General features: G+C 45.5%; 1 protein-coding gene across 1 annotated transcript; it reads right to left on the bottom strand.

Annotated features, from left to right (window-relative positions):
• On the bottom strand, nucleotides 1-25,271 carry AQP1 (aquaporin 1 (Colton blood group)). The gene is made up of 4 exons (XM_083186860.1): nucleotides 24,763-25,271; nucleotides 7,184-7,348; nucleotides 6,150-6,230; nucleotides 1-1,290 (listed from the first exon to the last, which is right to left on the bottom strand). The coding sequence occupies exons 1-4, from the start codon at nucleotides 25,150-25,152 to the stop codon at nucleotides 1,114-1,116; spliced, it is 813 nt and encodes a 270-aa protein (XP_083042986.1). The 5' UTR covers nucleotides 25,153-25,271; the 3' UTR covers nucleotides 1-1,113.
• Nucleotides 25,272-26,665: the final 1,394 nt, after the last annotated feature.

Genomic DNA, 26,665 nt, shown 5'->3' on the forward strand with positions numbered 1-26,665 from the left:
CTGCTCCAAGTGGCCGCCCTCCAGTGGCCGGCACCCTAGGCAAATGCCTAAGGCTGCCTAGTGGTGGCGCCGGCCCTGTCGGGAGGTGGGGCCGGAGGTGGCTCTGGGAGATGAGGGCATTTCCTAGTGGCAGCTTTACATTGCTGTGAACAGGACCCAGGACGCATCAACCCGGTTTACCTTTTTCCACTGCCCCTGAGACCGGGAGCATCCCAGGTCCAACCCAGGTAACTACCCGGGTTGGAGTTCCGGGTCAGTCTTGGGACGCGTTTCCACTAGCAAAAAGCCCGGGTCGATGTGCGTCCCCGCGCAAAATCCCGGGTTATATTTGCTGGTGGAAAAGGGGTATTAATTGTTCTCAAGCATTCTTCTTTACCTGGTTAGAATGTTCCTAGGGTCGCTAGTACAAGTGGTTTGTGTTTTGTATACAGAACTTCTTCACTATCCTTCCATCCGTCAGTAAATTCACAATATATTTTTCCTGCTTCGTTTCAGATACAAACCTGCTTCTTTCTGAACTTTTTGTTGTACGCTTTGTCATATCATCTACGGCAACATACAATATCCACCTTGGCGAAACATTTCTCACAATGGCAAAAGACCCAATTTTTTATTTTACCCCAGTCAATGAAAAATGAAAAAGGCAGGGAATAGTGGTGTACTGTATCAATAAACCTACTGTATTATAATGTCCATTTATTAATACAAAACAATGTTCTTGGGCCTAGTTTTGAATCCCCCTGATATTTTCTGCTTATTGAATTACAGGGGACACTTTGTGTTGCATAATGGACAACTGAACCCCGAGTTTAGGTTTTGTTTAAAACACTGTAATCATTACAATGGATTCAGGGTGGGTTAGCAAACTTTTATTGGTAAGGCAATGTCAGTGATATGTAATATCGCATGCAGTTGTCTATGAAAAGTATAAAATATTACAGTACATCTTTTGTATGTGTCATGAGGTTAGGCAATACTTGGCAAAAGGCACAAAAGCAAAAATTGAAAAACAAACTGCAAATAACAAACCCATTTTGGATTTTTTTTGTGTGTACTTTACAAGTAAGTCCGTAATACTGATATCTCTCCATAAGTTTTTGTTTGTTTATTTCTTTATTTTGGTTTCATTTCCATGCGGGCATTGTCGTCTCCGTCCAGCTCGTACTCCTCCACCTGCCCGTTGGTCCACACCTTTAAGCGGTCTGTTAGGTCACTGGTCCTCGGTGCCAAGATGAAGTCATAAATAATGGCAGCTGCTGCTCCTCCAATCATTGGTCCCACCCAAAAGATCTGAATCGGGGGATAATAAAAAAAAAAAACATTAGATGTGCGCTATTCAGTTTTATATACATTTATACCCATCCATTTAGCACCTTCTAGAAGATCTAGGGTGGGATGTACTAAAGCAAAAATGCAGTAAAAACCCTGGGGTTTTTACCACATTTTGATACGAACTAAAACCCAATCGCCAGGTTACCGCGACAGGGTATCACCACCAGCAGCTGGCGATACCCTATAGAAGCCTATGGGCTTCTTATCATGACCCCCACCGCCCCGCACCAACCCCCCGCCCGCACCAACCCCCACTGCCCGCAGCAATGTGCACCGCCCCCGCTCAACTGTGTCTTCCGTACTTCTACTTCGGAGTGCACGGAGGAGCAGGGGGCAGGGCCGGATTAAGGGGGCGGAGTCAGTACCCCTGGGTACTCCTGTGGTTGGAATGCATTTTTCAAAAAATTATGATTTTTTTTTTAGATTAAGGTTTTGTGCATGGGAGTGGGGAAGTGCTGCAGCTTCACCTATATGCCAATGTGACAATGATTATTGGTGCCGAGCATCGGGAGCCAAGGCACACAGCAAATAGCAGCAGCGGCCTTGTCATGGGAGGGTTTTTAATCAGAGGCAGCACTGAGCCTGTCAGGGCTCCTACAGAGTGAGGTACAGAGGGACAAACACTACATATATATATATATATATATATACATATATATATATATACCCCAGGCCCCCCGAAGGCTTAATCCAGCACTGGCTGGGGGAGTCTCTGGCCCTGAAGCAGCAGCAGCCGGGCAGGAGGAGGGGGAGAACCACGGGGGCCCGTTGACACATCACTGCCTGCATTACAAAGGGCAGCTCTTAACACAATGTCAGTGCATATGCGATTATTATCTATGTGGTAGCGGCGACAATGTGCGGCAGAGAGGGGCTGCAGATGTTAGTGCACCTCGTCCCTAGTGAGAGCACTTAGAAAATGACTGGGGATCACTATTACTCCTTTCACAGCATACAAGTATCCCAGGTAGACCCCAGGATTTTGCCCAGTCCACCCAGGTGTGTGTGCGGTGTGAAAGGGCCATTTCCAATACTCTGGGTCCAGAAACCCGGCACTCCGTTCACTGCTATGCTCTGCACTGCCCCCCGCCTGACATCAGTACTCTCCAATAAACCGGGTGCTGCCAGGGCATGCTTTATCACAAATTCCGGGTCGCTCCCGGGCCGGAACCCTGTCCAAATCATAGGGCGAGCCTGCATTTGCGATGTGAAAGAGGTATTAGTGTGTAAGCCCCTTATCTCTCTCTGCACTTGTTACATTTGCCCCACCTGCAATGCAATATGTTTTTGTACATTAGAGGGAGAGTTTGCTTCACAATCCTTCCTGAATTACCCCCTGACAGTCCCCAGGTTTAAAGGACACCTGTAAGGAGCACTATGTATCATCAGCTGTCACATTTTACAAATAATTCATCGCTTTCAGCATGGAAGTCAACATTATTATTCTCAGCGTTGTCATTGGTGACAATGACTGCTTCCCCTTTCTCTCCTATGTCCAGGGGAACATATGAATGCCATTTTTATACAGTGTTGCTTCTAAACAGATAGTGCAACTGATTATTATGTGGCAACACTGCTCCAAGTGGCTAAAATTAGTAGTTTGCCTAGCAATGTTAATGTTAGTTATACTGTAAATATTCCACAGACAGACAGACAGACAGACAGATAGATAGATAGATAGATAGATAGATAGATAGATAGACTGATAGATTTGTATTTGCACATTTTCTCCTTAAGGAATACTCATTGCATGTTATCATTAATGCAGTGCAAATTTTCCTCCATACTTCCTTTTAGCCACTAGGGGCCCTGTTGTTGCATTTGGATGATATTTGAAGTTGCTTGGGCAAAATTAAAGTCTGGTTGATTTGTTTATATACTGATCAGTAATCTATGGTTTAGAAATAACATTATATAAAAATGATGTCCCCTTGTATATCTGGACAAGGGAGGGGACACATCTTCTAGATCCCAGGATGCAGTCACACATCTACTGTATTGTATCCCTTGTGTGTAAGTGGCCTATTTATCATTGGGGGCCGTACGTCTCCAACTTGCAGCAGTGGATACTTATTACTGGAGAAATTCAGTATTGATCCGGGGGTGGAGGCAGCTGTTGCAATAATCAGCTGTCCCCGCGATCAGTAACACCGCTACTTCGGTAGCAGGATTACTTACTATTCCCAGTGCATGAGTGACCTGAGGAATCGCATGCTCTCCCAGTGAGGTGGCGGCGGAGGGACCTGCATGGATTGCGGTTTGCATCCCCGGAACTCCTTCCTGTATAAGGGCTCTACGAACAAGCACTATTTGAAGATGGCATTTGATCTTGCAGGTAAACTCCAGCAGGGGGGAGATTTCCGCCCCCCTTCGCCGCCCATCGCATTTATAATTATCGCATATGTTCTAACATATGCGATAATTATGGCAAAGGACAGCTCTTGTGTTAAGAGCTGTCCTTTGCGGTAAGAGTCGCCGGGTCCCAGCAGGTCCCGGCGGCTCCCCCCTCCCTCCCACACCCGGCGCTGCTGCTGCTGCGCCGGGCTCTCCTCCTCCCTGCTCCCGGAAGAGGATCAGTGCAGGGAGGAGGTCACAGGTCTGGGCAGCACAGCTCTGTGCTGCCCGGACACAGGTGAGGGGGCGATGCGGGGCGGCGGGGGTCCGTGCGGGGCGGTGGGGGGTTGTTGCATGGCGGCGGAGGGATGCGGTAGAAGCCCATTGGCGTCTATGGGGCATCGCCAGATTTTTCTGGCGATGCCCCCGCCGCGGTAACCCGGCGGGGGATGCTTATAGCATCCCAAAATACCGCATTTTTAGCTTAGAGAATCTCCCCCTATGGCACAAGTGGATAGTTTAGAAGCAATTGAAATATACAGTATTTTTGCATTTCAATAATAACTTTAAAGTCCTGTCATTATATTTTGCTAAATATGAATTCAATAGAAAATGTTGAATCTCCTTTTAACGGAACAAACGCTTTCTGATTACTCACTTACATCAGTCCCTGCAACAGCAGAGCTTACAATCTAATTCCATGCCACTGAGGCACATCTTAACTCTCAAGGGCCCCACACACGGGGCGACACTCAGGCACTTTCTGGGCGATTTGTAGGGCCCATAAGGCCAATTTAGTTAGATTGGGAGGAAACTCCTCCCAGATTGCTATATATATTCTAGCCAATGGTGTCAATTACCCCAGAGACACCTGGAACATCCCAAATCCTGGTTTCGTTACTTTTCGTTACCAATCAACTTCTGCCTGACATTTTTCAAACAGTCCGTAACATGACAGTTAGGTGCTGATGGTTGTTTATCACTCTCCATTTTGAAGCTTAGTGCATCTGGCCCAGTAACAGGTGCCGGGTGCTGTACTGTAGTGATACCATGGGTATAGCTGCTTCCAGGAGTGTATGCCTGACCAATAGGAATGGACAGAAACACTGAGGAATGTTGTGCAGCAGATGCCTCACAGCGGCGCTCAGCTACATGCTACCTTATCAGATTGGTCCCCTCCCCGCAGTATCTATAGAGAACTTGTGTTGAAGGAAATGTTCCATAATGTGTTCAGAAAAATGCTTTTGTTTTCTATTGAGAAGTGATGAGTCATGTGCATTATGGCGTTACGCCCTCGGAGGCCGCCGATAGAGCGTCCCCATCAGATCCCATTATACTGAAATGATCTTGTTTTAGACAAGAAAGAAATTTAAATGGGAAGAATCAGTCAGATTTAGGGCTACATGTACTAACTAAAGCTTCTAAAATAGAAAGAGTTAAGCCCCCATACACACTGGGCTTTCTGGGTGATATCGTCTCGTGTGTACACTGAATATTGTTAACGTGCATCGTTAATGCTCCCGTGCATTGATAATTATCCCCTCCCCGCCACCACTGACACTCCTTCCCTGCCTGCATCGGCAAGGCTGTATGCACCTGCGAATGCAGGCATGCCGCCGGGTTCCGCCGCCACCAATGTTCTAACATCGGCAGCCCTCTAACGCCCCCCTTCGCCGGGCACAGTATTGATAATAATCGCGTATGCTCTAAATATGCGAATATTAACGCAAGTTACAGCTCTTGCAATAAAAGCTGTCCCTTGCGATGTGGCCACGGCGCTGGACTTCCGGATCGGAGCCGGCCGCAGGGCATGCTGGGAGGAATCGTGACGGATCGCTCACACAACGCTGCGGTAAGAAGCCCATAGGGTTCTGCAGGAAATCGCCGGCTTTTGCTCGTGATTCCCTTCACAGCGCTGACACTGCGGAAGGGGTGTTAGAAAATACAGAAATGCGGTAAAAACCCAGATAGCGGGGTTTTTACCGCATTTCTGCTTCAGAGCATCCCGCCCATAATGTGTATAAGGCTTTAATGTTGCTATGGGCAATGTCACCTCTTTTAATTTTTTAGAAGCTTTAGTAAATTTACCCTTTAGCTGTGGCGGCCCCTTCCTAATTGTATGACTGGGGACTGCTGCTGTCTGCGATGGCTGCTCCACGCCGCGGTCCCGGCGACTGTACAATGCAGATGCTTTCTTGGCATGCGCAAGATCTCGCTACTTATGCAATATCTCCTGTACAGCCACAGCCACCGCTGTCCCTGCCGCGGTCTATTGGCAGAAACACCTGAGGCTGTCGGTATCAGAACGGTCTGTGCCCCTGACCGTACGTACATTGCCCTGCTGTGTACTATCACTGTCCTACGGTGCCCTGGATAAGGACCTAGGTTACCTAATGGATGATCTGCCTACACGAGCCACTGGCACTGATTTAATATACAATGTCATTTTCACCATAATGGGGGCACGGGTGGTTAATTCTTACCCAGTGATACGTGAAATTTTTAGCAACCACTGCGGACCCGAAAGACCTGGCGGGGTTCATTCCGCATCCAGTGTAGTCGATCTGAAAACAAACAATGAAATGTTACACATCCGTATCGCTCTGGTCACCGTGTCTGCAGCTGCAGTGATTTCTGTGCCGTACACAGGTGTAATGGTATTGTAGATCCTGTAACCTGACTTATGGCATTGGACATCATAGAGTATAACCTGACTTATAACCAGGGTTGCCTACTTTCTGTCTGCCCCCTCCTGGGGAGTGAGGCAGGGGGCCGGGGCCGCTGATGGGGGTGGGACTGGGGTGAGGTGGCTAGAGGATTAGGGTGTGGTCAGCACGATCGCCACGCCCCCAGCCGTGCAATGCTAGTATTTCAAGCATTGCACAGCGGGGGGCAGGGCCACAAGGACGCGATTCACGTCATTTGCTCCCACTGACCCCCTAATGAGGGGGGGGGGGGGGGGTGATGGAAGACTGCTCACATTCCGGGAGGCATGCCCCGCTCTCCGGGGGGCTGAAAGGGGAACCCGATTTCCAGGAACCTCCCGACCATTTCGGGAGGGAAGGCAACCCTGCTCTTAACATTAGAGATCGCACAGTATAACCTGAATTATGGCATTTGCATACCTTCCAACTTTTTAAAGTCTATAATAGGGACTACTGTGCATGGTGGTCTCGTAGCCTCTGCAATAAAGGGGGTGTGGCTTCACGGCAGTGCTGCAATAGTGATCCACGCCCCTGTTTTTCATCACTATGGAGGTATGGTCAGCGCTCTGTGAGCTACTGGCCATGCCCCTCTGTCTCCGGGAATAGACGTGGATATAACTAGACCCCTTGGTGAAAGTCCTTTCCTTTAATGTTCTTCTTTCTCGTGTCCAGGGGACCAGGCAGGCCCAGCTTACATAAAATACCACAGGAGGGTGTTTATCAGGGTGTATGGGCCCCACTGTCCCATAGACGCTCTCTGGGAGGATTCCTCTCCCTGTGTATGACATAGAGAAGTATGAGAGGGTTCTTACCGCGATCAGATGCCCCAGGGCCACAGAGAGCCCTATTGCTAGAGGAATGGATCCCGTTATATCGTGTCTTCTCCTGTCTGTGACGGCAACAACGCACAGAACCAGCTGGAATGTGACGATGATCTCGACCCCTAAGCCTTGTCCCGCTGACACTCCATCGCTCAGCTGTAAAATAAAAGAACATGCTTAGTTAATTCAATATTTTCTTAAAGTAGGAGAAGTAGATGAGAAAATGTGAACAGTTCATAGAAATTATATATTTTAAAAATATTCAGCCACTGAATACATGTTAGATATATGATGTTTCACATAGAGATACAGTGACATCCACAGCCTCCTGCATCAGTATGAAAGGTGTCTTACATAATTATGTTCTGTTGTCACGCCGCTCCTTCCACTGTATAACTCTCAGCCTGTGGCTTCCTGCTGCCCTCATTCCCCTCCTCACATCATGTGACTGCCCCTGTCACATGCAGTCCTGTCCTCACTGACACATCACTCATCTCCTGATATACTCTGTGCTGCTGGGGGACCCTGCTCCTTCCACTATATAACTCTCAGTCTGTGGCTTCCTGCTGCCCTCATTCCCCTCCTCACATCATGTCACTGCCCCTGTCACATGCAGCCCTGTCCTCACTGACACATCACTCATCTCCTGATATACTCTGTGCTGCTGGGGACCCTGCTCCTCCCACTATATAACTCTCAGTCTGTGGCTTCCTGCTGCCTCCATTCCCCTCCTCACATCATGTCACTGCTCCAGTCACATCCAGCCCTGTCCTCACTGATACATCACTCATCTCCTGATATACTCTGCGCTGCTGGGGACCCTGCTCCTCTCACTATATAACTCTCAGTCTGTGGCTTCCTGCTGCCCCCATTCCCCTCCTCACATCATGTCACTGCCCCTGTCACATCCAGCCCTGTCCTCACTGACACATCACTCATCTCCTGATATACTCTGTGCTGCTGGGGACCCTGCTCCTTCCACTGTATAACTCTCAGTCTGTGGCTTCCTGCTGCCCTCATTCCCCTCCTCACATCATGTGACTGCCCCTGTCACATGCAGTCCTGTTCTCACAAATACATCACTCATCTCCTGATATACTCAGTGCTGCTGGGGACCCTGCTCCTCCCACTATATAACTCTCAGTCTGTGGCTTCCTGCTGCCCTCATTCCCCTCTCCACATCATGTGACTGCCCCTGTCACATGCAGCCTTGTCCTCACTGACACATCACTCATCTCCTGATATACTCTGTGCTGCTGGGGGACCCTGCTCCTCCCAATATATAACTCTCAGTCTGTGGCTTCCTGCTGCCTCCATTCCTCTCCTCACATCACGTCACTGCCCCTGTCACATGCAGCCCTGTCCTCACTGACACATCACTCATCTCCTGATATACTCTGTGCTGCTGGGGACCCTGCTCCTCCCACTATATAACTCTCAGTCTGTGGCTTCCTGCTGCCTCCATTCCTCTCATCACATCATGTCACTGCCCCTGTCACATGCAGCACTGTCCTCACTGACACATCACTCATCTCCTGATATACTCTGTGCTGCTGGGGACCCTGCTCCTCCCACTATATAACTCTCAGTCTGTGGCTTCCTGCTGCCTCCATTCCTCTCATCACATCATGTCACTGCCCCTGTCACATGCAGCACTGTCCTCACTGACACATCACTCATCTCCTGATATACTCTGTGCTGCTGGGGACCCTGCTCCTCCCACTATATAACTCTCAGTCTGTGGCTTCCTGCTGCCTCCATTCCTCTCATCACATCATGTCACTGTTCCTGTCACATGCAGCCCTGTCCTCACTGACACATCACTAACTTCAATGTTGCTCACTGGCTGCTACAGGGTCTGCAGCTTTGGGGTCACTGCAAATTGAAGGGCAACCTAGACAAAGTTTTAGGCTACCATCAATGTCCTGGGGGGGGGGCATTGAGATTTTAAAGCCGCCGATAAGTGCAGGGGCAGCAGCCATGACTTGTAGGAACCGTCGCATTAACCAGTGTTACGTAATATAATAATGAAATTATTATCCAATCAGCCTCAGTGCTGCCCCTTTAGGCGCTGTCACCCTTATGCAGCTGCCTAATGGTTAGCACCAACCCTGTGCAGCTGTTGGACCGTGATGAAAGCATGGCCAGGCCAATAGATCCTGCCCCCTCATGGTGAAAATGTAATGATTGGAGCATTTTTATGTGTGGGTGGGGCTAAAATGATGCAATTTGCATCGGCTCCCATTGTTAGGCCTCTGCAACGGCTGAGTTTTCAATGTATTTATCTCACCATTCTACTGAATTCTCTAGGAAGTGGGCAGAATGCGGGAGGCGGGCCCACTATTACGGGGTGCGGGGGACCATGCACGAAGACAAACCGTTATACTATAATATCATGTAGCAAGCAACATCAAAGATTACACCAGCCCCATGCCAGGTGGATTTTTCCTGGCTGAACATGGTGCATTGTGTCAGCACACCACTGCCGACACCTCTGAATCTGGTGACTCAGCACAGATGGCAACCTTTTGTCCGAAGACATCTTTAGAAATCCTCCTATCTTAATTAGCAGACAGAGGCCGCGGTGAGGCCACAAAACTAGCTTTATGACTGATTTTCTTTTTTTTTTTTCATTTTGTTTTCCTTATAGAGCGGAAGATATTTTTTTTTTTATATGTGTGAAACTTTCCACAGAGAACTTAGTGGTGGCAAAAGGGACAAAAGCTGAACGGAAGAGACAATACGAAGCTATCGGGAAAGGCCAGGATCCCAGTTCCTGCAATAAATTATACTTAACAATGTCGTTTTTTAAAACAGCCAATAAACCTAATGCACACAGCAGTTGGCAGGAACTTTTCACGGACATATTTCAAGATGTTACTTGACTAAAGGGCAAGATTTATCAAAGCGTGGAGCACGATAAAGCGGAGAGAGCTAAAGTACCAACCAATCAGCTTCTGACATTTTTACACGCTGTTTTTGAAAAATGACAAAAATGACAGCGAGGAGCTGACTGGTTGGTACTTTTGGTGGGACGCTCTAACACGAAAATGCGGTAAAAACCCAGTTATGCGATGTCCTGTGCTCATTGGGTCAGACCCTAGGGGTCGAACCTCCTGCAAATAGGTTCAATCGGATCAGACCCATCAGCGGCACATCGCGGGTGCTTTTTAGCACCCGCGATGTATTCTGTCTGATTCCGTTGGTGTGTGCCAGCAGTGAAGCCTTCATCACACATGGAACAGCCTTCATTTTGAAGAACAAGAATAGACTCAATAAATTTCACGTGAAAGTTCTCTTTTTGTGGCCATTTTGAGAGTATCATTTAACCCACAAATCTGATGCTACAGATACTCAACTAGCTCAGAGGAAGGCCAGTTTTATAGCCTAACGGGCAAACCCATTTTCAGCTGTGCCAACATAATTGCACAAGGGTTTTCTAATCATCCATTAGCATTGATTAGCAAACACAATGTAACATTAGAACACTGGAGTTGCGGTTGCTTGAAATGGGCCTTTATACACCTATGTAGATATTCCTTTAAACAACAGACATTTGCAGCTAGTACAGTCATTTACCCCATTAACAATGTATAGTGGGTGTTTCTGAATAATGTAATGTGATCTTAATTGAAAAAAACTGTGGTTTTCTCAAAAAAATAAGGACATTTTTAAGTGACTACAAACTTTTGAATGGTAGTGTATGTCGACCATTTTCAGTCGACCTATTGGCTTGGAAAATGTAGGTGCACTAGGAAGACTGGCTGCTGTGTCAGCATTGGCAAACCATTTACCTACAGAACACACAGGAACTATGGGACACTGGACATTGTAAATATATATTGTCGTAATCTCTTTTCTCACTGCGGAACAGATGTACTACTAAGCCATGAAAAGTGATAAATTGTGTATAGACCACACAGCGATTTAAATGCGCGACCCGTTGTTCTGAATGCAGCGCTGTGTGCTGAGACAGACCGAGCTTTCTGAGCGAAGCAGCAATGCTCAACGGCCCCTGTGTAACACCCATAAGGCCAATTTAGTTAGATTGGGAGGAAACTCCTCCCAGATTGCTATATATATACTAGCCAGGGGTGTCAATTACCCCAGTGACACCTGGAACATCCCAAATCCTGGTTTTGTTAATTTGGATTTTCCAAAGATTCTGGCTGCCTCTGGTGACTGTTGTCGGCAGTTCCAGCTCTCCCTCACAATGACCTTTATTCAGATCTGATCGCAGTACAAATTTGTTTGGAAAATGGGCAAAACCATGCACACTGCAGGTGGGGCAGATGTAACATGTGCATAGAGAGTTAGATTTGTCTGAGTTATTTTGTTTCTGTGCAGGGTAAATACCGGCTGCATTATTTTTACACTGCAATTTAGATTTCAGTTTCAACACACCCCACCCAAATTTAACTCTCTTTGCACATGTTACATCTGCCCCACCTGCGTTGCACATGGTTTTGCTCATTTTCCAAACAAATTTGTACTGCGATTAGTTCAGAATATTGGGCCAGATGCACTGAGCTTCAAAATGTGAAATAACGGAGAGTGATAAACCACCAACCAATCAGCTCCTAACTGTCATTTTTTAAACACAGCACGTGACATGGCAGGTGGGAGCTGATTGGCTGGTGGTTTATCACTCTCCATTTTTTTTTTTTGCTTTTCAAGCTTAGTACATCTGGCCCTATATCATTCAGAATTTGTTGAATAAATACACCATAGACAATGCAAATAAATCTGAAGTAAATTTGTTAAATTCCCAGCCAAGACCAGAATTGACTCTCATGCCTGCATGATCCCGGCCACAATCACATCAGCCCACTGCTTCACCTACACGATATCCCATAAGCACAACGATTGGCCAGTTCGGTACTTCTCAGAGTGCTTGGTCTCCATGGTTTCCATTCTGCAAACTGTCCGCATATTCCCAGCTCATTAATAATCAACCCATTTTTTGGGGGGCTTTTGGGGGCAAGGAAAAGCAGCTACTCAATTTACAACTCCAACGCATACCCCCAGTTATTACAATAACCCCTGCTCTCTCCATGTACGCTGGAAAATCTTCCCAAAAGATTAAGAGCGACCGCCACTTTCCCTGCAAACGCCTGTGGGAGCCATGGCGACTGCATCAAAATGTTTATCGCTTTTTGGCACTTTTTGTTGTGACCTCATGAATACTGTAGTTTTTGTTTTGTTTTCACTTATTCTGAGCACATTTTCCACTGCAATAGCGAAGCCCCAAGTCCACTGGGTTTTTGTGTGTATAATAATGCTTTCATGATTTCACAGGGAACGTTTTATTTTATTTAAGGCCTCGGCACTGTTGTGTACAACATGCACGGGGACTGAATCATTATAAGCCACTCTTTCATCCCCGATGCCAGCTCGCTCTCTAGGGGCTGACGCACTAAAGCGAGAGACCGGGCACAGCTAGAGTCTCAGAGAATGTGTCACCGAGAGGCCTATTCATGGCCTGCATTCCTCTGCTAACCTTTACAAATCATTACCAGTTAGAGGTAGACTAACGTGCCATTTATCACCGAAATATCACAGTTTAAGCAGATTACAGGGTGATGTTCTGGCATTAAGGATTTCAGCTAACATTTCCAACATTTATTTATTATTGCACACACGGTTCTGTTTTCACTGAACTTCTTCCAGCGCTCTCAAAATTCAACTATCTGCGCAATAAATCAAAAAATATGCATGACAGTGTGTTAACGACAGCAGCACAGAATGTTTCAGGAAATGTGTGATCTGATCACGTGCTTCCTGAAATATTCTGTGCTGCTGTTGTTGACTGACCCGTTCGCTGCTGGGATTATGTTAGTGATGACAGGACTACATGTAAAAGAAGCAGCGCCTACCAGATATTTTTTACCAATCTCTGTGTTTCTCTTCCGAACACAGGCATCCATTCCCCTCCCTGCCACTGCTGCTGTCTGTACAGTACAGCAGACAGCAGCGGAGGCGTGTGCGCCCCCCGCTCAACCTCCATACTGACTGCAGGACATTGCGGTCCGGAGGTTGGGTTTCCCCCATTGATGTAAACAGGAGCCGGGTCGGATGACCCAGCGTACCCGTTTACACTGCCCTCTACCCAGGTCCTAGCCGTGTTCACCCCAGGTCAGGACCTGGTTAGAAGTCCAGTGTAAATGGACACGGGTTGACCCATTTACACTGCCGCTGAACTGGGTCTGACCCGCCGCTGACCCGGGTTTTTGCAGCGGTGTAAAAGGGGTATTATTTAGCACCTTCTAGAAGATAATAGAAATAATTTGATTGGTTGCCTATAGCAACATCTCATCTTGAATAGAGCTCTCATCTTAGTAATTAAACCGCATAGTGTCTAATGAAAATCTATGTTACCACAATTAAAAGCAGAGTTGTGTAACCAACTGCCCTCACTCCACAGACAGCCCAACATACACTATACCGTTTCATTGAGGGTCTTCTCACATAACAGATGTGTGGAACACAATTCGAAGAGGAGGAGGGAACGGAGATACAAGTATATGTTTGTGGTGGACTGGAGGTATTGGATGTAAAATTGATAAAGATGAAAGTGATAATCAACCAGCCAATCAGTCCCCAACTGTCATTTTTCAAACCCAGCCTGTAACATGGCAGGTGGAAGCTGTTTGGCTGGTGGTTTATGAAATTGAACTGTTATGACAGCACTGGGCTGTGAGGCAGTAATGCTGAGCACTAGGCCAACAGTATATAAGAAGATCCCGTATACTGGATGCCCATATTAGGAGTGCACTAGACTATTATGGACTGTGCGACTCAATGGTAGCCCATTTCACCAAACGTTTTCCATCTATGGTGTAATATTATTGGTCTACAGAGTCCTTAGCAACCAATGTCTGACCAGATTGGAGGGTGAACTCTCCCTGTACCCGTACTGTATCGCCTTATGCTGAGCGCAGAGAATGGTGAACGCTGAATGAACTGGCTGTAATAGCAACGATGATCCCAAAGGAGGAAGCTGTTAACAATACTCAGAGCTTTTATCAACATTCGGCAGAGGACAAGTGCAACACGTTGTATGACCGGCCTGAGTAATATGAGTTTCCCAATGACTTTCTGTATGGTGGTTTGTGTGTAGCCGCTAAGAGTGGATATCCTAAATTAGAAACCGAGGAAGTTGCAGACAAGGCTGGTGTAATTCTTCATTGCACCCTAGGCTACAGTACATCCTACTTCCCCCCACCCCACACTGCCACCAATACCCACTTTGCAGCCGCTCAGGTGAAAGTGCGGAGGTGGCAACTTAGACGTTCCACAGCAGCCACCTACATACCCTCCAACATGTTCCATTCCATTAGGTACAAAATTCTCTGTTCCTGGACTTCCTGCCAGTGGCAGTTACAGAGGTGGGGTTGCAGCACAGTCCAATATTCAAAAAGGGGAGCCACACCTACTGCCACCCCAAACATCACTGTCCTGGACTCACTGGCAGTTGATGTGACCCCCCTCTTTGAATTTTGGACTGTGCTGGAGCCCCACCTCTGTAACTGTCACTGGCAGGGAAGTCCAGGAACAGAGCATTTTGTACCTAATGGAATGGGTCATGTTGGAGGGTATACACCTGCAGTTAGTGCAACAAGGATGCCTTCCTCATAGACAGCCTTAATTTTGTGAGTTACTGGGGACCCCAGTGACATAGGCAGCTGCCTAATGGAGGAGCCGGCCTTGGTTGCAGGTATAACGTACTAAAATCTCCCTGTGCCCAGGCCCAATCAGCCACAGAGCTCCAGTCCTCTATCCTGTTGAACCGAGATCCTGGTTTCCTTGTCCCGCCATGAGAAATGTCCCGTTATGGTGAACTAAGGCGTACTATGGGGAAAGCATGTAATAACACTGCTTCGCAGCTAGGTGGTGACTGCTCCACTAATGAATAGTACAGTGCAGTGCCACGGATGGATATGTGAAGAAATTTACCGGATGTATGTCAAGCTTAGTTCCATACGGGTGGGCTCCCTTATGGCGCCGCGCTGCGACAGGCGGAGTGCACGTCAGCTGGTGATCCAACTGCCACAGGTAGCTTAGGTAAGCCTGGCTACATATGTATCTCATCCACCTCTAGTGCTCTGCGGATTCGGAAAATGGTCACTAGGTCAAGCCTATGTAGGTCGACATGCAGTGGGTTGACTACTGAAGGTCGACAGGGCTTAGGGTGACACCTGAAATAGCTCGACATGTCTAAGCTCGAAAGGGTTGGAAGGTTGACACAAGGCAAGGTCAACAGTCAAAAGTTGGACATGAGCTTTTCACATTTTTTGAGCCGACATGTGCCGACAGGCGGTATTTCATGCCCTACCATCCACTACGGCGTGGCGGGGGAATAAAATAGGGTGCCGAGCATGGTGAGTGCAGCGAGCCATACAACGGGATGATGTACACTTTGACGGTGATGATGTCAACTATGTCGACATTAGGGACAATACAGTGAAAAGCTCATGTCAACCTTTTGACTGTTGACCTTGTCATTGTCGACTTAATGATTGTGTCAACTTTCTAACCCTGTCGATCTTTGCCGTGTTGACCTTCATTTCATTGATCAACTCAATGTATGTCGACTCGTACCCGGCGGATTCTGAGAAGTGAATGAATAGGAAACAGCTAATTAGGCCTCTCTTTATATAAGTGCACTAACAGAGCGCCCTGGAACCTGTGTAATTCATCAGTGTCCCCAGTTTTCTGGTAAGCCGAAATATGGACCATGCGCACCGTCTGCCTATTATTCTCCCTATCAAATTTGGTGACATTCTGGCTGTTAGATCAAGGCACAGTATAGATTTGTCTGAACAGGGGACTTTAATTATGGTCATCCCCTGTCACCTGCCTACTTATATACTGTTATTATGTAGTATATACAGGGCTGTGCTCAGAGAATTTGCAGCTGTTGCCGGTTGCAGCCCGTGTTACGGTGCACCACCACCTCCACTGACTTATTAGTGTTCCATCCCAACACTACAAGTACAAACCCTAATTTTTAGCTGCGACCTTGACCTCTCGGCTGCTTTCACTGGAGAATGAAAACATCTGTTCCATTTCCAGAGCTGCATTTGGCAATCGCTGCACAGAAGAAAACACTACACATTACTCTCGCATCATGTTAACTGTCAGCTTCTACCATGTAGCAATAAAACAAACTATCGCACACAAAATAAATGATTCTTTCCTACATGTTCCTGAACTCAGCAAGTGGTTATATGTTAGCAAGTGCAATAATGCTCCACTGTGCGTGTTTCCTTTGTGTGGTCTGATGCTACAAAGTGCATTATATAACATTATTATACTGTAAATGGGGGGATATTGGGAGCCATCAATTCCAATACTGCCACACGTGCGTACCTGCATTTAGGATCAAGAAGAAATGCTCATGTACCACCGTATGTCAAATGTCTTCATATTTGGGGGGTAGATTTACCACAGCTTGGAGAGAGGTGAAATGGAGAGATAAAGCATCAATTGGCAGCTAACTGTCATTTTACAAGCTGTTTGAAAAATGACAGGAGCTGATTGGTTGGTACTTAGAGACAGATTAAACAACAAATGATCATCTTGTCACTGATTGGTTGGATCACTATTTAATGATCTTAACAAGTGATGAGATGTTTCATGTGCCCTTTAAGCACTCTCCGCTTTATCTCGCTCCTATCTTCGATACATTCCCACTTTGGCATTTGGACTGTTGTTTAATTGGGAAACGGTTAGCAGTTCAACATGCATTGCGTCGACCACTAAAGATTGACAGGAGTCACTTAGTTTACCTGGGGGGGGGGGGGGGGGGGCTGCAGCCCATAGGTAAAAACCGCCACTGGTAACATCCCATCTTAGGTAGAACTCCCATTTTAGTAAATTTACCCATGATTCTCCTACTGCAATGTCCCTGGCAGGTTTAGTGTCAGGTATTCTTCTTCAATGACTGTAGCTCTGTGACCTGAGAGTAACTGTAGGAAGCAGGACTGTAACCAGCCAGTGACACGGCTCCAGCTGGCAGCGAGGTTTAATGGGTTTAGGACAAATTAGGTGTTTTAAAGACTGCTTGGTGAACTAGAGGGCAATAGGAAACTAAAGGAACACGGGTCATTTATAAGCCAAATAGCGAAGACTGAGCTAGCGCGGAAGCCTCTGATCCTGAGTGTGACTAGTTTTAGGCACTTTAGTTTCATACTGGGCTTCAGATTAAAGGTGGCCATACACACAGATCTGGCTGGTTGGAACAAAAACATGGTTATGGATGAGAGCAAATGACAGTTGACCATTTGCTTGGAAATGCTGGAAAACTGACAAACTGTCACTCATCCATAACCATGTTTTTGTTCCAACCAGCCAGATCTGAAGATAAATCTTACTAGTGTATGGGCACCTTAAGATTGGATGACAGGGTTGGACAGTTGACACAAGCATTAGGTCAACAATGACAAGGTTGACAGCCAAAAGGTCACTTTTTTTTTGCCAACATTGTCGACATGGACACTGTCATAGTGTACCGCATCCCCTCGCATGGCTCGCTGCGCTCCCCATGCTTCAGGCACGGTGCTTCGCTGCGCTCGGCACACTATTTTATTCTCCCACCACGCCGCAGTGATGGTAGGGTATGAAATAACGCCTGTCGGCACGTGTTGGCTCCCTAAAAAACTTGAAAAATCCATGTCAACTTTTGACTGTCGACCGTGCCATTGTTGACCTAATGCTTGTGTCGACCCAATGTCAACCCATTTCAGGTGTCAACCTAGCTTTGTCGGCCTTCAGTGGTTGATACAAAGCATGTTGACCTAAACAGGGTCATCCTAATTACCGTAGATAAACAGATTAAACCTGATAATAATAAGAAGAAGAAGAAGAAGAAGAAGAACAAGAAGAAGAATGTTATAAAGTTACAGGAGGTGCTGCACCATATTTCAATTTCCAAAACAATGGCTCATCCGGTGCTCATTGAAGAAACATAACATAAAGTGTGTGTTTATCAATATAAAGTCAGTCTGTACTTTTACTATCATTAGTTACTTAGTATCTGAAGTTTATCAATAAATACATGAGGCGAAAGATATAAAAAAGCAGGATGAGTACAAGTGTTCATATAAATAGCACTGTTTCAATGTTACTCTTTTGTACTCGGTAACAACCATATAACGGCTACAAAGCAGAAATGCTAAAACATCAGATTAATGGGTAACAATACAGTATATTGCATTGGCCAAGTCTCAGAGATCAGCAGCGCCCTACTCGCTGTGTAACTGCTCAGCGCCGCGGTGCCACACCCTGTGTACAGTGCAGTCTCTATACTGTGGTTCCGTGTAACATGGAAGTTGTGCACTTCTAACTTCTCAGTTAACATTCAGTCATGTCTGTGGGATAACTATTTGGGAGGATTTTGTTTAATGGGTCCAATTGTTTAATGAAATTTGTACGGAAAGCCTTATGTAACCTGGTACATATGATGGCAGCGTGATATAACCCAAGGGCTGCCAGGCAGACATCTGCTTTCATACGCCTTGGGTCTGCTGATACAACTGATTTGTTTGTTTAAAAAAATATATATTATTATTATTATTATTATTATTAACATCTCTGTGAGAAAAATATCTGCTAAAAAAAAGGCAGCGTTGCTCACATTTGTTATATAAATGAAAATAAAGAATGTTGCTTAAAAAAAAGATTATATTTCCCATATAAACATTACAGGTCATTATAATGAATAAGAATATTTACTTACAGATGGTTACAAGATGCTTGCCTGCCCCGTTCTGCCGGAGCCCTCTGCCGCTCCCCCGTAGCCCCTCACAGCCCTCACTCGCCCTGCCCGTCTTGCAGCCGCTCCCCACCTCCGTGCTGACAGGGACACGGGAGCATCTGAGAAAGTCGCGCATCCCATCAGAGGGAGCTCCTGACCGCCAGTCTGCACCAGCTCAGGACATCGGGCGATTCCGCAGGCTGGCTGACAGGCGCCCCACCTGCAGCGATTTTCACTCCCATTATTTATGACAAATTCACTTGGCACTCAAAAGGGTAAGTAATACAATAAAAGCATCGTATTGTACAATGTGTGATTGTTTTCATCCACATATTATTATTATTATTATTATTCAGTGGCGGAACTACAATTTGGGTGCCCCCGCCACTAAAATATGTGCACCAACCTCTGAGTTTTTGTGCGCGTTACCAGAGTTAGGACGAGACCGGGGATTATTCTGGCTTTTAGACCTAGAACATTCCTGGCACACAAGTCTGAAAGGGGTATTCCACTGATATGAACATCTCGAGTTATTGCATACAAATGCAGGATTTTTATCAGTGGTAACGGCTCCACCCGGGTCCGGTCACCCGGAAATCCTTCACGGATCCACCTTTTTGCATGGGTTACCGGTGTTGTCCAAGCACCAGCATTGCACCCATGTGTAGTGTGAAGGGCACTGATGCCACCGGTGGTGTGGTGGAAAACTAGTGTGTCTAGAGTCTGACTCAGTTTGGAACTGTGTTCCAAATCTCGGTCCGGACCCGGGACCTGAGTGGGAAAGGGGTATAAATTTGCACAACCGTTGATTCATACACATTGAGTTATATATCACTCACATTCTGGTCACACCTAGGTTCAGCTTATTATGCCAAGGGTGGAAGATGCAGCATTGGGTGACAATTGCCACTAGTGATGGGTATTTAAACCACAATGATTATATACCCCAATGCAGAGAATACAAAAGCTGCAAACATATTTAATAATGAAAACAGACACAATGCCCCCATTACTATTGTTTGGGTATCGCTGCTTGGAAGCGCCAATGCGGAAATGATTGTGTTTCTCTGTCGACTGCCCACCACAATGTTCTGAAACAATAGGAAATTGTTGCGGGCAATACGTTTCCGAGGGTGGTGAAAGCCAACCAACCAATAAAACAAATGTACAGCATTTAGGCTACTTGTGCAATGTGGATCATAACTATATATTGCACTTTGGCCCTTATTCAGATCTGATCGCAGTACAAATTTGTTCTCAAAATGGGCAAAACCATGTGCACTGCAGGTGGGGCAGATGTAACATGTGCGGAGAGAGTTACATTTGGGTGGGGTGTGTGGAAACTGAAATCTAAATTCCAGTGTAAAAATAATGCAGCCAGTATTTACCCTGCACAGAAACAAAATAACTCACACAAATCTAACTCTCTCTGCACATGTTACATCTGCCCCACCTGCAGTGCACTTGGTTTTGCCCATTTTGAGAACCAGTTTGTACTGCGATCAGATCTGAATAAGAGCCAATGTGTTCGGCCAGTAGCGCACATCCGGAGATTATTTCTTTGGATCATGCCGTTGGGCAACCCAGGGTACTATGGCATGCAGCTACATGGGGTGGGGGACAATATACTGTGCCGTCCTCCACCGCATCATGCAGTGTGTAAGGCATCGTGATATATCAAACTATCAGTCATAGTGTGTACGGAGCCTTAAGCCTGGTGAAGTGATAAAGGGGCCAGCGGAAAACCACCGGCCAATCAGCTCCTAATTGTCATTTTTCCAACCCAGCCTGTAACTTGACAGTTAAGAGCTGATTGGCTTGTGCTTTATCACTTTCCATTTTATCACTTGGAAAAAAGGGTGCAGGGGACAATTGGACTCTGGAGGGTAAGTGTTAATAAAATTGGTGCAACGTGTGTGGCTCCTCTGGTCTCAGGGGCCCATGTGCACACTGCACCCAGTATGAAATAGCCTGTGCAACAAATTATGACAAGGACTATGGCCAGACGATCACAGCCAGAACGCCATCAATAAGTTACTAAGATTATCACCGGGGGGGGGGGGGGGGGGTACTCCTTTAGTCTTGAGATCCCATTGATGACTCATATGACATGTGAGCCATGTGACCATTCAGCTGCAATACCAGCAACATTTTATTAACGGCCCCACCCATTGAAGCTACTGTATATTCAGTTGTTTTTCTCGTTTCGTTCTGTAGTACGGAACCAGCAAATCAATATAGTTTATCACTTAAAAGAAAATTAAGGAGGGGTGTGTCAGTGTGAGGACCAATCACAGGCTGCAATTTGGGGCTTGGCACTGATCGTCCTGCTTACCCAACAGCAAATATGTCAGTACAATGTCAGTAAATATGGGGCTCTGCCAAGATGGAGAAACGCGTTAGGGATAATGAGCGGCTCTGCCAAAAGGGAGAAACGCGTTAGTGAAATCTTGTCCCTCAGTGTCAGAGGAGTGTGGAGCTTTCTACCTGTTTCAATTTGTGTTAATATAAATAGCTGTTGGATCTAAATCCAATCGATTCTGTTAATACAGCCCAATCAGAGGACTGCAATGCAGTAGAGCAAGTTAATGATTTGCATCAGCACAAATAAGGACAGTCCTGGCTGGGATAATCAGGACCCTTACTGGTACTAGTGATTATTAGTGCAGTCTGTGCTTGCGGTCCCACTTGTGCTTGTACACTTGGATACAGGGTTGCTATTGTCTACTGGTACAGTGGGACTATACAACAGGTGTACTGGTGCTTGGAGACAGCAGCATCTGTAAATCTGGTGCTTACAAACGGAGTGATTCATATTGGTACCTGTGATTATTTCAGTATACACAGGGTGATATTTAATAGGATGAGAGATTCAGAAAATGAAAGATTTGGTAAGAAATATCCAGGGTTTTTTTTTAAAGCGGCAATCATTTACACTTCAAAATCAAACTGGTTTTGCAGCGTAAATGATTGCCGCTTTAAAAAAATATATGGAGATTTCTGACCAAATCTCTCACTTTCTGAATCTCTCATCCTATTAAATTTCCCCCATAGTATTTACACAACTCCTACCGGTAAATAGTTATCCATACCCCATGGATTAAGCAATAATTTCCTGGTACCTAAATATGTGGATGCAAACAATAAGCATTCTGTTCCATCCTCACCGGGCCTGTAGGCCAACAACACTGATCTACTAGGCAGATACCATTATACTTGTTCAGTACGGGTATGGGAAATTGGGTCGACAAACTTTAGTTTGACATGCATTTGGTTACCATGACTTAGTTTGACATCTCAAATAGGTCGATATGGATGGAAGGTCAACAAAAGCATTAGGTCGACACTGGCTAGGTCGACAGTTAAAAGGTGGACATGGCTTTTTCACTTTTTTTTGTACCGCGCCCCCTTGCATGGCCGACTGTGCTTGCCATGCTTCAGGCACGGTGCCTCACCGCGCTTGGCACACTATTCTATTCTCCCTCCACGCCCTAGGGGATGGTAAGGCACAAAGTTCCGCCTATCGGCACACGTCGGCTCAAAGAAAAAGTGAAAAAAAAACCCCATGTCGACCTTTTGACTGTTGAACTAGACAGTGTTGACCTGATGCTTGTGTCGATCTTCCATCCATGTCAACCTTAGGCATGTGCACTGCAGGTGGGGCAGATGTAACATGTGCAGAGAGAGTTAGATTTGGGTGAGTTATTTTGTTTCTGTGCAGGGTAAATACGGGCTGCTTTATTCTTACACTGCAATTTAGATTTCAGTTTCAACACACCCCACCCAAAATGTAACTCTCTCTGCACTTGTTACATCTGCCCCACCTGCAGTGCACATGGTTTTGCCCATTTTGAGAACAAATTTGTACTGTGATCAGATCTGAATAAGGCCCTGTGTTTTTGATAGTCAGCGATTGCAATGGCACAAACCTCCGATAACTAGAACTTAGTTTTTGAATACAGTGTTGTATGTCTGTTTCCACGCCAGGAAATAAATATATCACATGAAAGCCGGTTACTTCTGGCTTGCCTGTAAAATGTGGTTATATGAATTCATTAATGTACCACCCTGATTCTCAATGCTGTACTTTGTAACCGACCGAGGCTAAACCTCATCTTTTCTGTTCCATGGGTTAGTATGCGTAAGATTCCTCCAGCGTTCCACAAACAGTTCATCGGCTTTAAGCAAAGAGATCCAATACATCACTTTACGATATATTTTGGACATTTTGGGGTAAATTTACTCTAATCTAAAATGAAAAGAGGTCATTTTACTCATCGTAGCCAATCAGATTGTGTATAATTTTCTAGGATGCAATAGTAATGATATAATCTGATTGGTTTCTTTACGTCTTTGCTACAATTTCTGCAAACAAATTCTGCCACATTTACATTTCAGTGACCTTTTTCTCGGTGTACTTACAGCCACTTTAGAAGTTATGTCCCAGGGTTATGTAGGGCAACAGTGGGATAAGGAAGACCATGGCAGCGGGGAGTTGTCCCGATCAGCATATGAGAGGATGATTGTGACATACAGTACAGTAGGACCAAAGCCCCCAAAAAGCAGGTAACTTTGCACCTTGACTAACCAAGGGCAGCAAATCCATTTACAGTTTTTGAATGCAAGATAAGTACCTTCTGCTTTTGCATGTATTCTGCAGATGCTGGGCAGCTTTATTTTTACACTGCAATTTAGATTGGGTTTGGACACACCCCTCTCAAACTCTCTCTGCACATGTTACATCTGCCCCACCTGCAGCACAGCATAGCATGGCAGGTAAAAAGTTACTTGCTTTTCTATTGCTTTGTTCCCAACTATGTATGTGTCACTTACAGAGTGTAAGTCCAAATCAAGTAATTCATCGACTGTAGAAACGAGTTATTAATAGAGGGATTTGCGCACATTGTGAACGTGTTCTGTGACAAGTAAGTAGCGCTGGCATTTTTCCCCAGAGAACGGGCAATGCATGGACCAGCTGGCGTGAATACTAATACAGGTTTTGTGTACTTCATGGACCCAGCAGCCTTGGATGTTCTTATCTATACTTTTGCACACCCCACTGAGAAGGGGACACTTGCCAAAAAAAGGTTATCTTCCAATGAATTGGTGATGCAACTATTGCAATATACTGTAAGTGCATTATACAGTCCAAATGCTCAAAAATAGAGGAATTAAACCTACTCTAAGGGTGAGTACTTATGCAGGTGTTTATACCGAAGATTATCCAGGAATTATTTTAGGATAACGTCAGGTAAAATAAACTTACAGTATCACGGTGACTTATTAGTTACAATGGCTGGTGCTAATTCTTGTTTCTCAATTACTTTCTAATAGGTCCAATTAGTTTAAGTGTCAGCAGAACCTAGCGATAATATACTGTACACACCTGCAGCAGTTTGTCTGCAGGAATTATCACCTATCAAATCTGGTAACATGAGGCTACATCTGACATTATCCATAATAAGTCAGGATAATGTCCATATTATACAGATTCTGAACCCAATTGTTGCACATTTTTTACATTCATATATAAAAAGGATAATGTTAATCATTGTAGGGTAGATTTATAAAATGAGGAATTTTGGACCCATTCAGAGACACTGTTTATGCCAGTTTGCATTATTATTATTGATATTATTATTATAAATAATGACATTTTATTTATTAGGTGCCACAAGTGGTTGGCAGCACCGTACATAGGGCACACATAAAAACAATACAGGGCACACAGAACTAAAAATAACAGTAGCTTAAAAACAAGAACAGAGATGATCTATACATAATGTGTACAATTAATAGAATAATAACTTACCCCGTTGAGCCCAAGGGAATTTCCTGGAAGTTCAGAGGTAATGCCCAGAAGGATGGCAGTAGCCACCACAGCACCAAGGCACTGGGCAGTAATGTACATAACAGCCTTCAAGATGCTGATCTGGCAGGTGAGAAGGCAGCCCAGGGTGACCGCAGGGTTCAAGTGGGCACCGCTGATGTGGCCCACGCTCTGTGCCATGGTGGCAATGGAAAGCCCAAACGCCAAGGACACCTTCACATTGTCTTGTTCCCGGCTGACGGTTTGGTTATTTTTTATGGGGAAATTGTACCCAAGAGCAGCACCGATACTGATGAAAACAAAAATGATCATGGCCACAAACTCAGCTATCACTGCCCTCCAGAAAGCCTTCTTCTTGAATTCACTGGCCATTTTTATTTATTTATTTAAAAAAATATATATATTTAAAAAAAAATTAAAATTTTGTTTTCTAAGGCAAAAAAAAAAAAAAAAAAGTTCTGATCTAAGAAAGTCTGAGAGGGGTTCTGAGGAAAAAAGTTGAACTGATGTGTTATTTATAGAGGTTGGGTGGTCGGTTGAAGGAAAGGGGTGTTTCACAAAAGAAGGAAGGGAAATTTACATAGATGGCTTTGCAAGCCTCCACCAGCCTGCCAATTCCTCCCATTTTCCATCCATTCTTTTCCCTGTCTTTCTCTCAGCAACACCAAGTAAAAAAAAAAAAATGCATTCAGTCAGCAGCAGCAGCAGCTCCTAACGGAATCCCACTGTACTAACTCTGTAGGCACCGTCGGAAGCTCACAGCACACTGTTATCTTTTGCATCTGCTTTTTCAATTGTTTCTTTTTACGTTGTGTTTTCTTATTTTTTGCTAGGTTTTTTTTGTTTTTTGTTTACCCTATATACCTGGTACTTTATTTTTCTGTTTTTATCTACAAAAATATGCAAATTCAGGGGGGATATTTCTCAAAGTATGGAGAGAGAGGTAAAGCGGAGAAAAATAAAGCACTGCTCCATAATTTTTTTTCAAAAACAGCTGCCTATTTATTAAGAAGTGAAAAAGTTTGCGTATGATCCAGCCAATAGACTCCAAACTGTCATTATTCAAACACATGACGGCTAGGAGCTGATTGGCTGGAGCATCATTGATGATACATAACAAGTTTTATCAGTCACAACGAGTTCTCTCACTTGTTGATAACGAAGGAGGTGACTCTAATTAATTCGGACGGGGCCGAATTTGTCCCCGTTCTGATGTTTGGTGCTCTGCGCATGTGCATGGTACTGTATATTAGGTGCATGTGCAGCTCTCCTTTGTGAAGAGCTTCGGCAACTTGCATAGTCACCCGGCTGTTCGCAATGATCGGGGCGGGCGGCTGCGAGGACGGGGGTCATCCAGCGGGTGCCTGGGGTGAAGTGGGCCCCGTCTTCATTCCTGTGCTCGCAAATAAAATATTTGCAAAACTAGTAGAAATCATTTGATGGTCGGAGACCATTGCCTAGACCATCGGTGCCTAGACTCATCGGTGCTCTTGGCACACTATTATATTCTCCCTCCACGTCGTAGTGGATGGTAGGGCATGAAATACCGCCTGTCGGCACAAAATTTTGTTAAAAAATGTCGACCCTTTTGATTGTCGACCCTTTTCATGCCGAACCTTTTGACCATGTTGACCTTTTGACCATGTCGACCTTTTGGCTGTCGACCTATTGACCCTGTTGACCTATTGACTGTTGCCTTTTAGACCCTGTCGACCTTTGGACCCTGTCGACCTTTTGACTGTCGACCCTTTGACCCTGTCGACCTTTTAACTGTCAACCAACAGTGGTCAACCTTATGACTGTCGACGTAGAGTCAATCTATCATGAGTCCCGATACCCTTTGTCACACACCCCCTCACATGTTAACGAGGGGATTCAGCGGGGT

The sequence above is a fragment of the Crinia signifera genome, chromosome 5 (assembly GCF_055691185.1).
Source record: "Crinia signifera chromosome 5, ASM5569118v1, whole genome shotgun sequence".
Classification (NCBI taxonomy): domain Eukaryota; kingdom Metazoa; phylum Chordata; class Amphibia; order Anura; family Myobatrachidae; genus Crinia; species Crinia signifera.

What these genes read in the sequence shown, in the direction of transcription:
- AQP1 (XM_083186860.1), bottom strand. Translation starts at nt 25,152, where the DNA reads ATGGCCAGTGAATTCAAGAAGAAGGCTTTCTGGAGGGCAGTGATAGCT. An exon ending in ATTCCCTTGGGCTCAACGGG is followed by an intron (nt 7,349 to 24,762) that starts GTAAGTTATTAT and finishes TTTATTTTACAG; the next exon opens with CTGAGCGATGGAGTGTCAGC. An exon ending in CCCTGGGGCATCTGATCGCG is followed by an intron (nt 6,231 to 7,183) that starts GTAAGAACCCTC and finishes GTTTGTTTTCAG; the next exon opens with ATCGACTACACTGGATGCGG.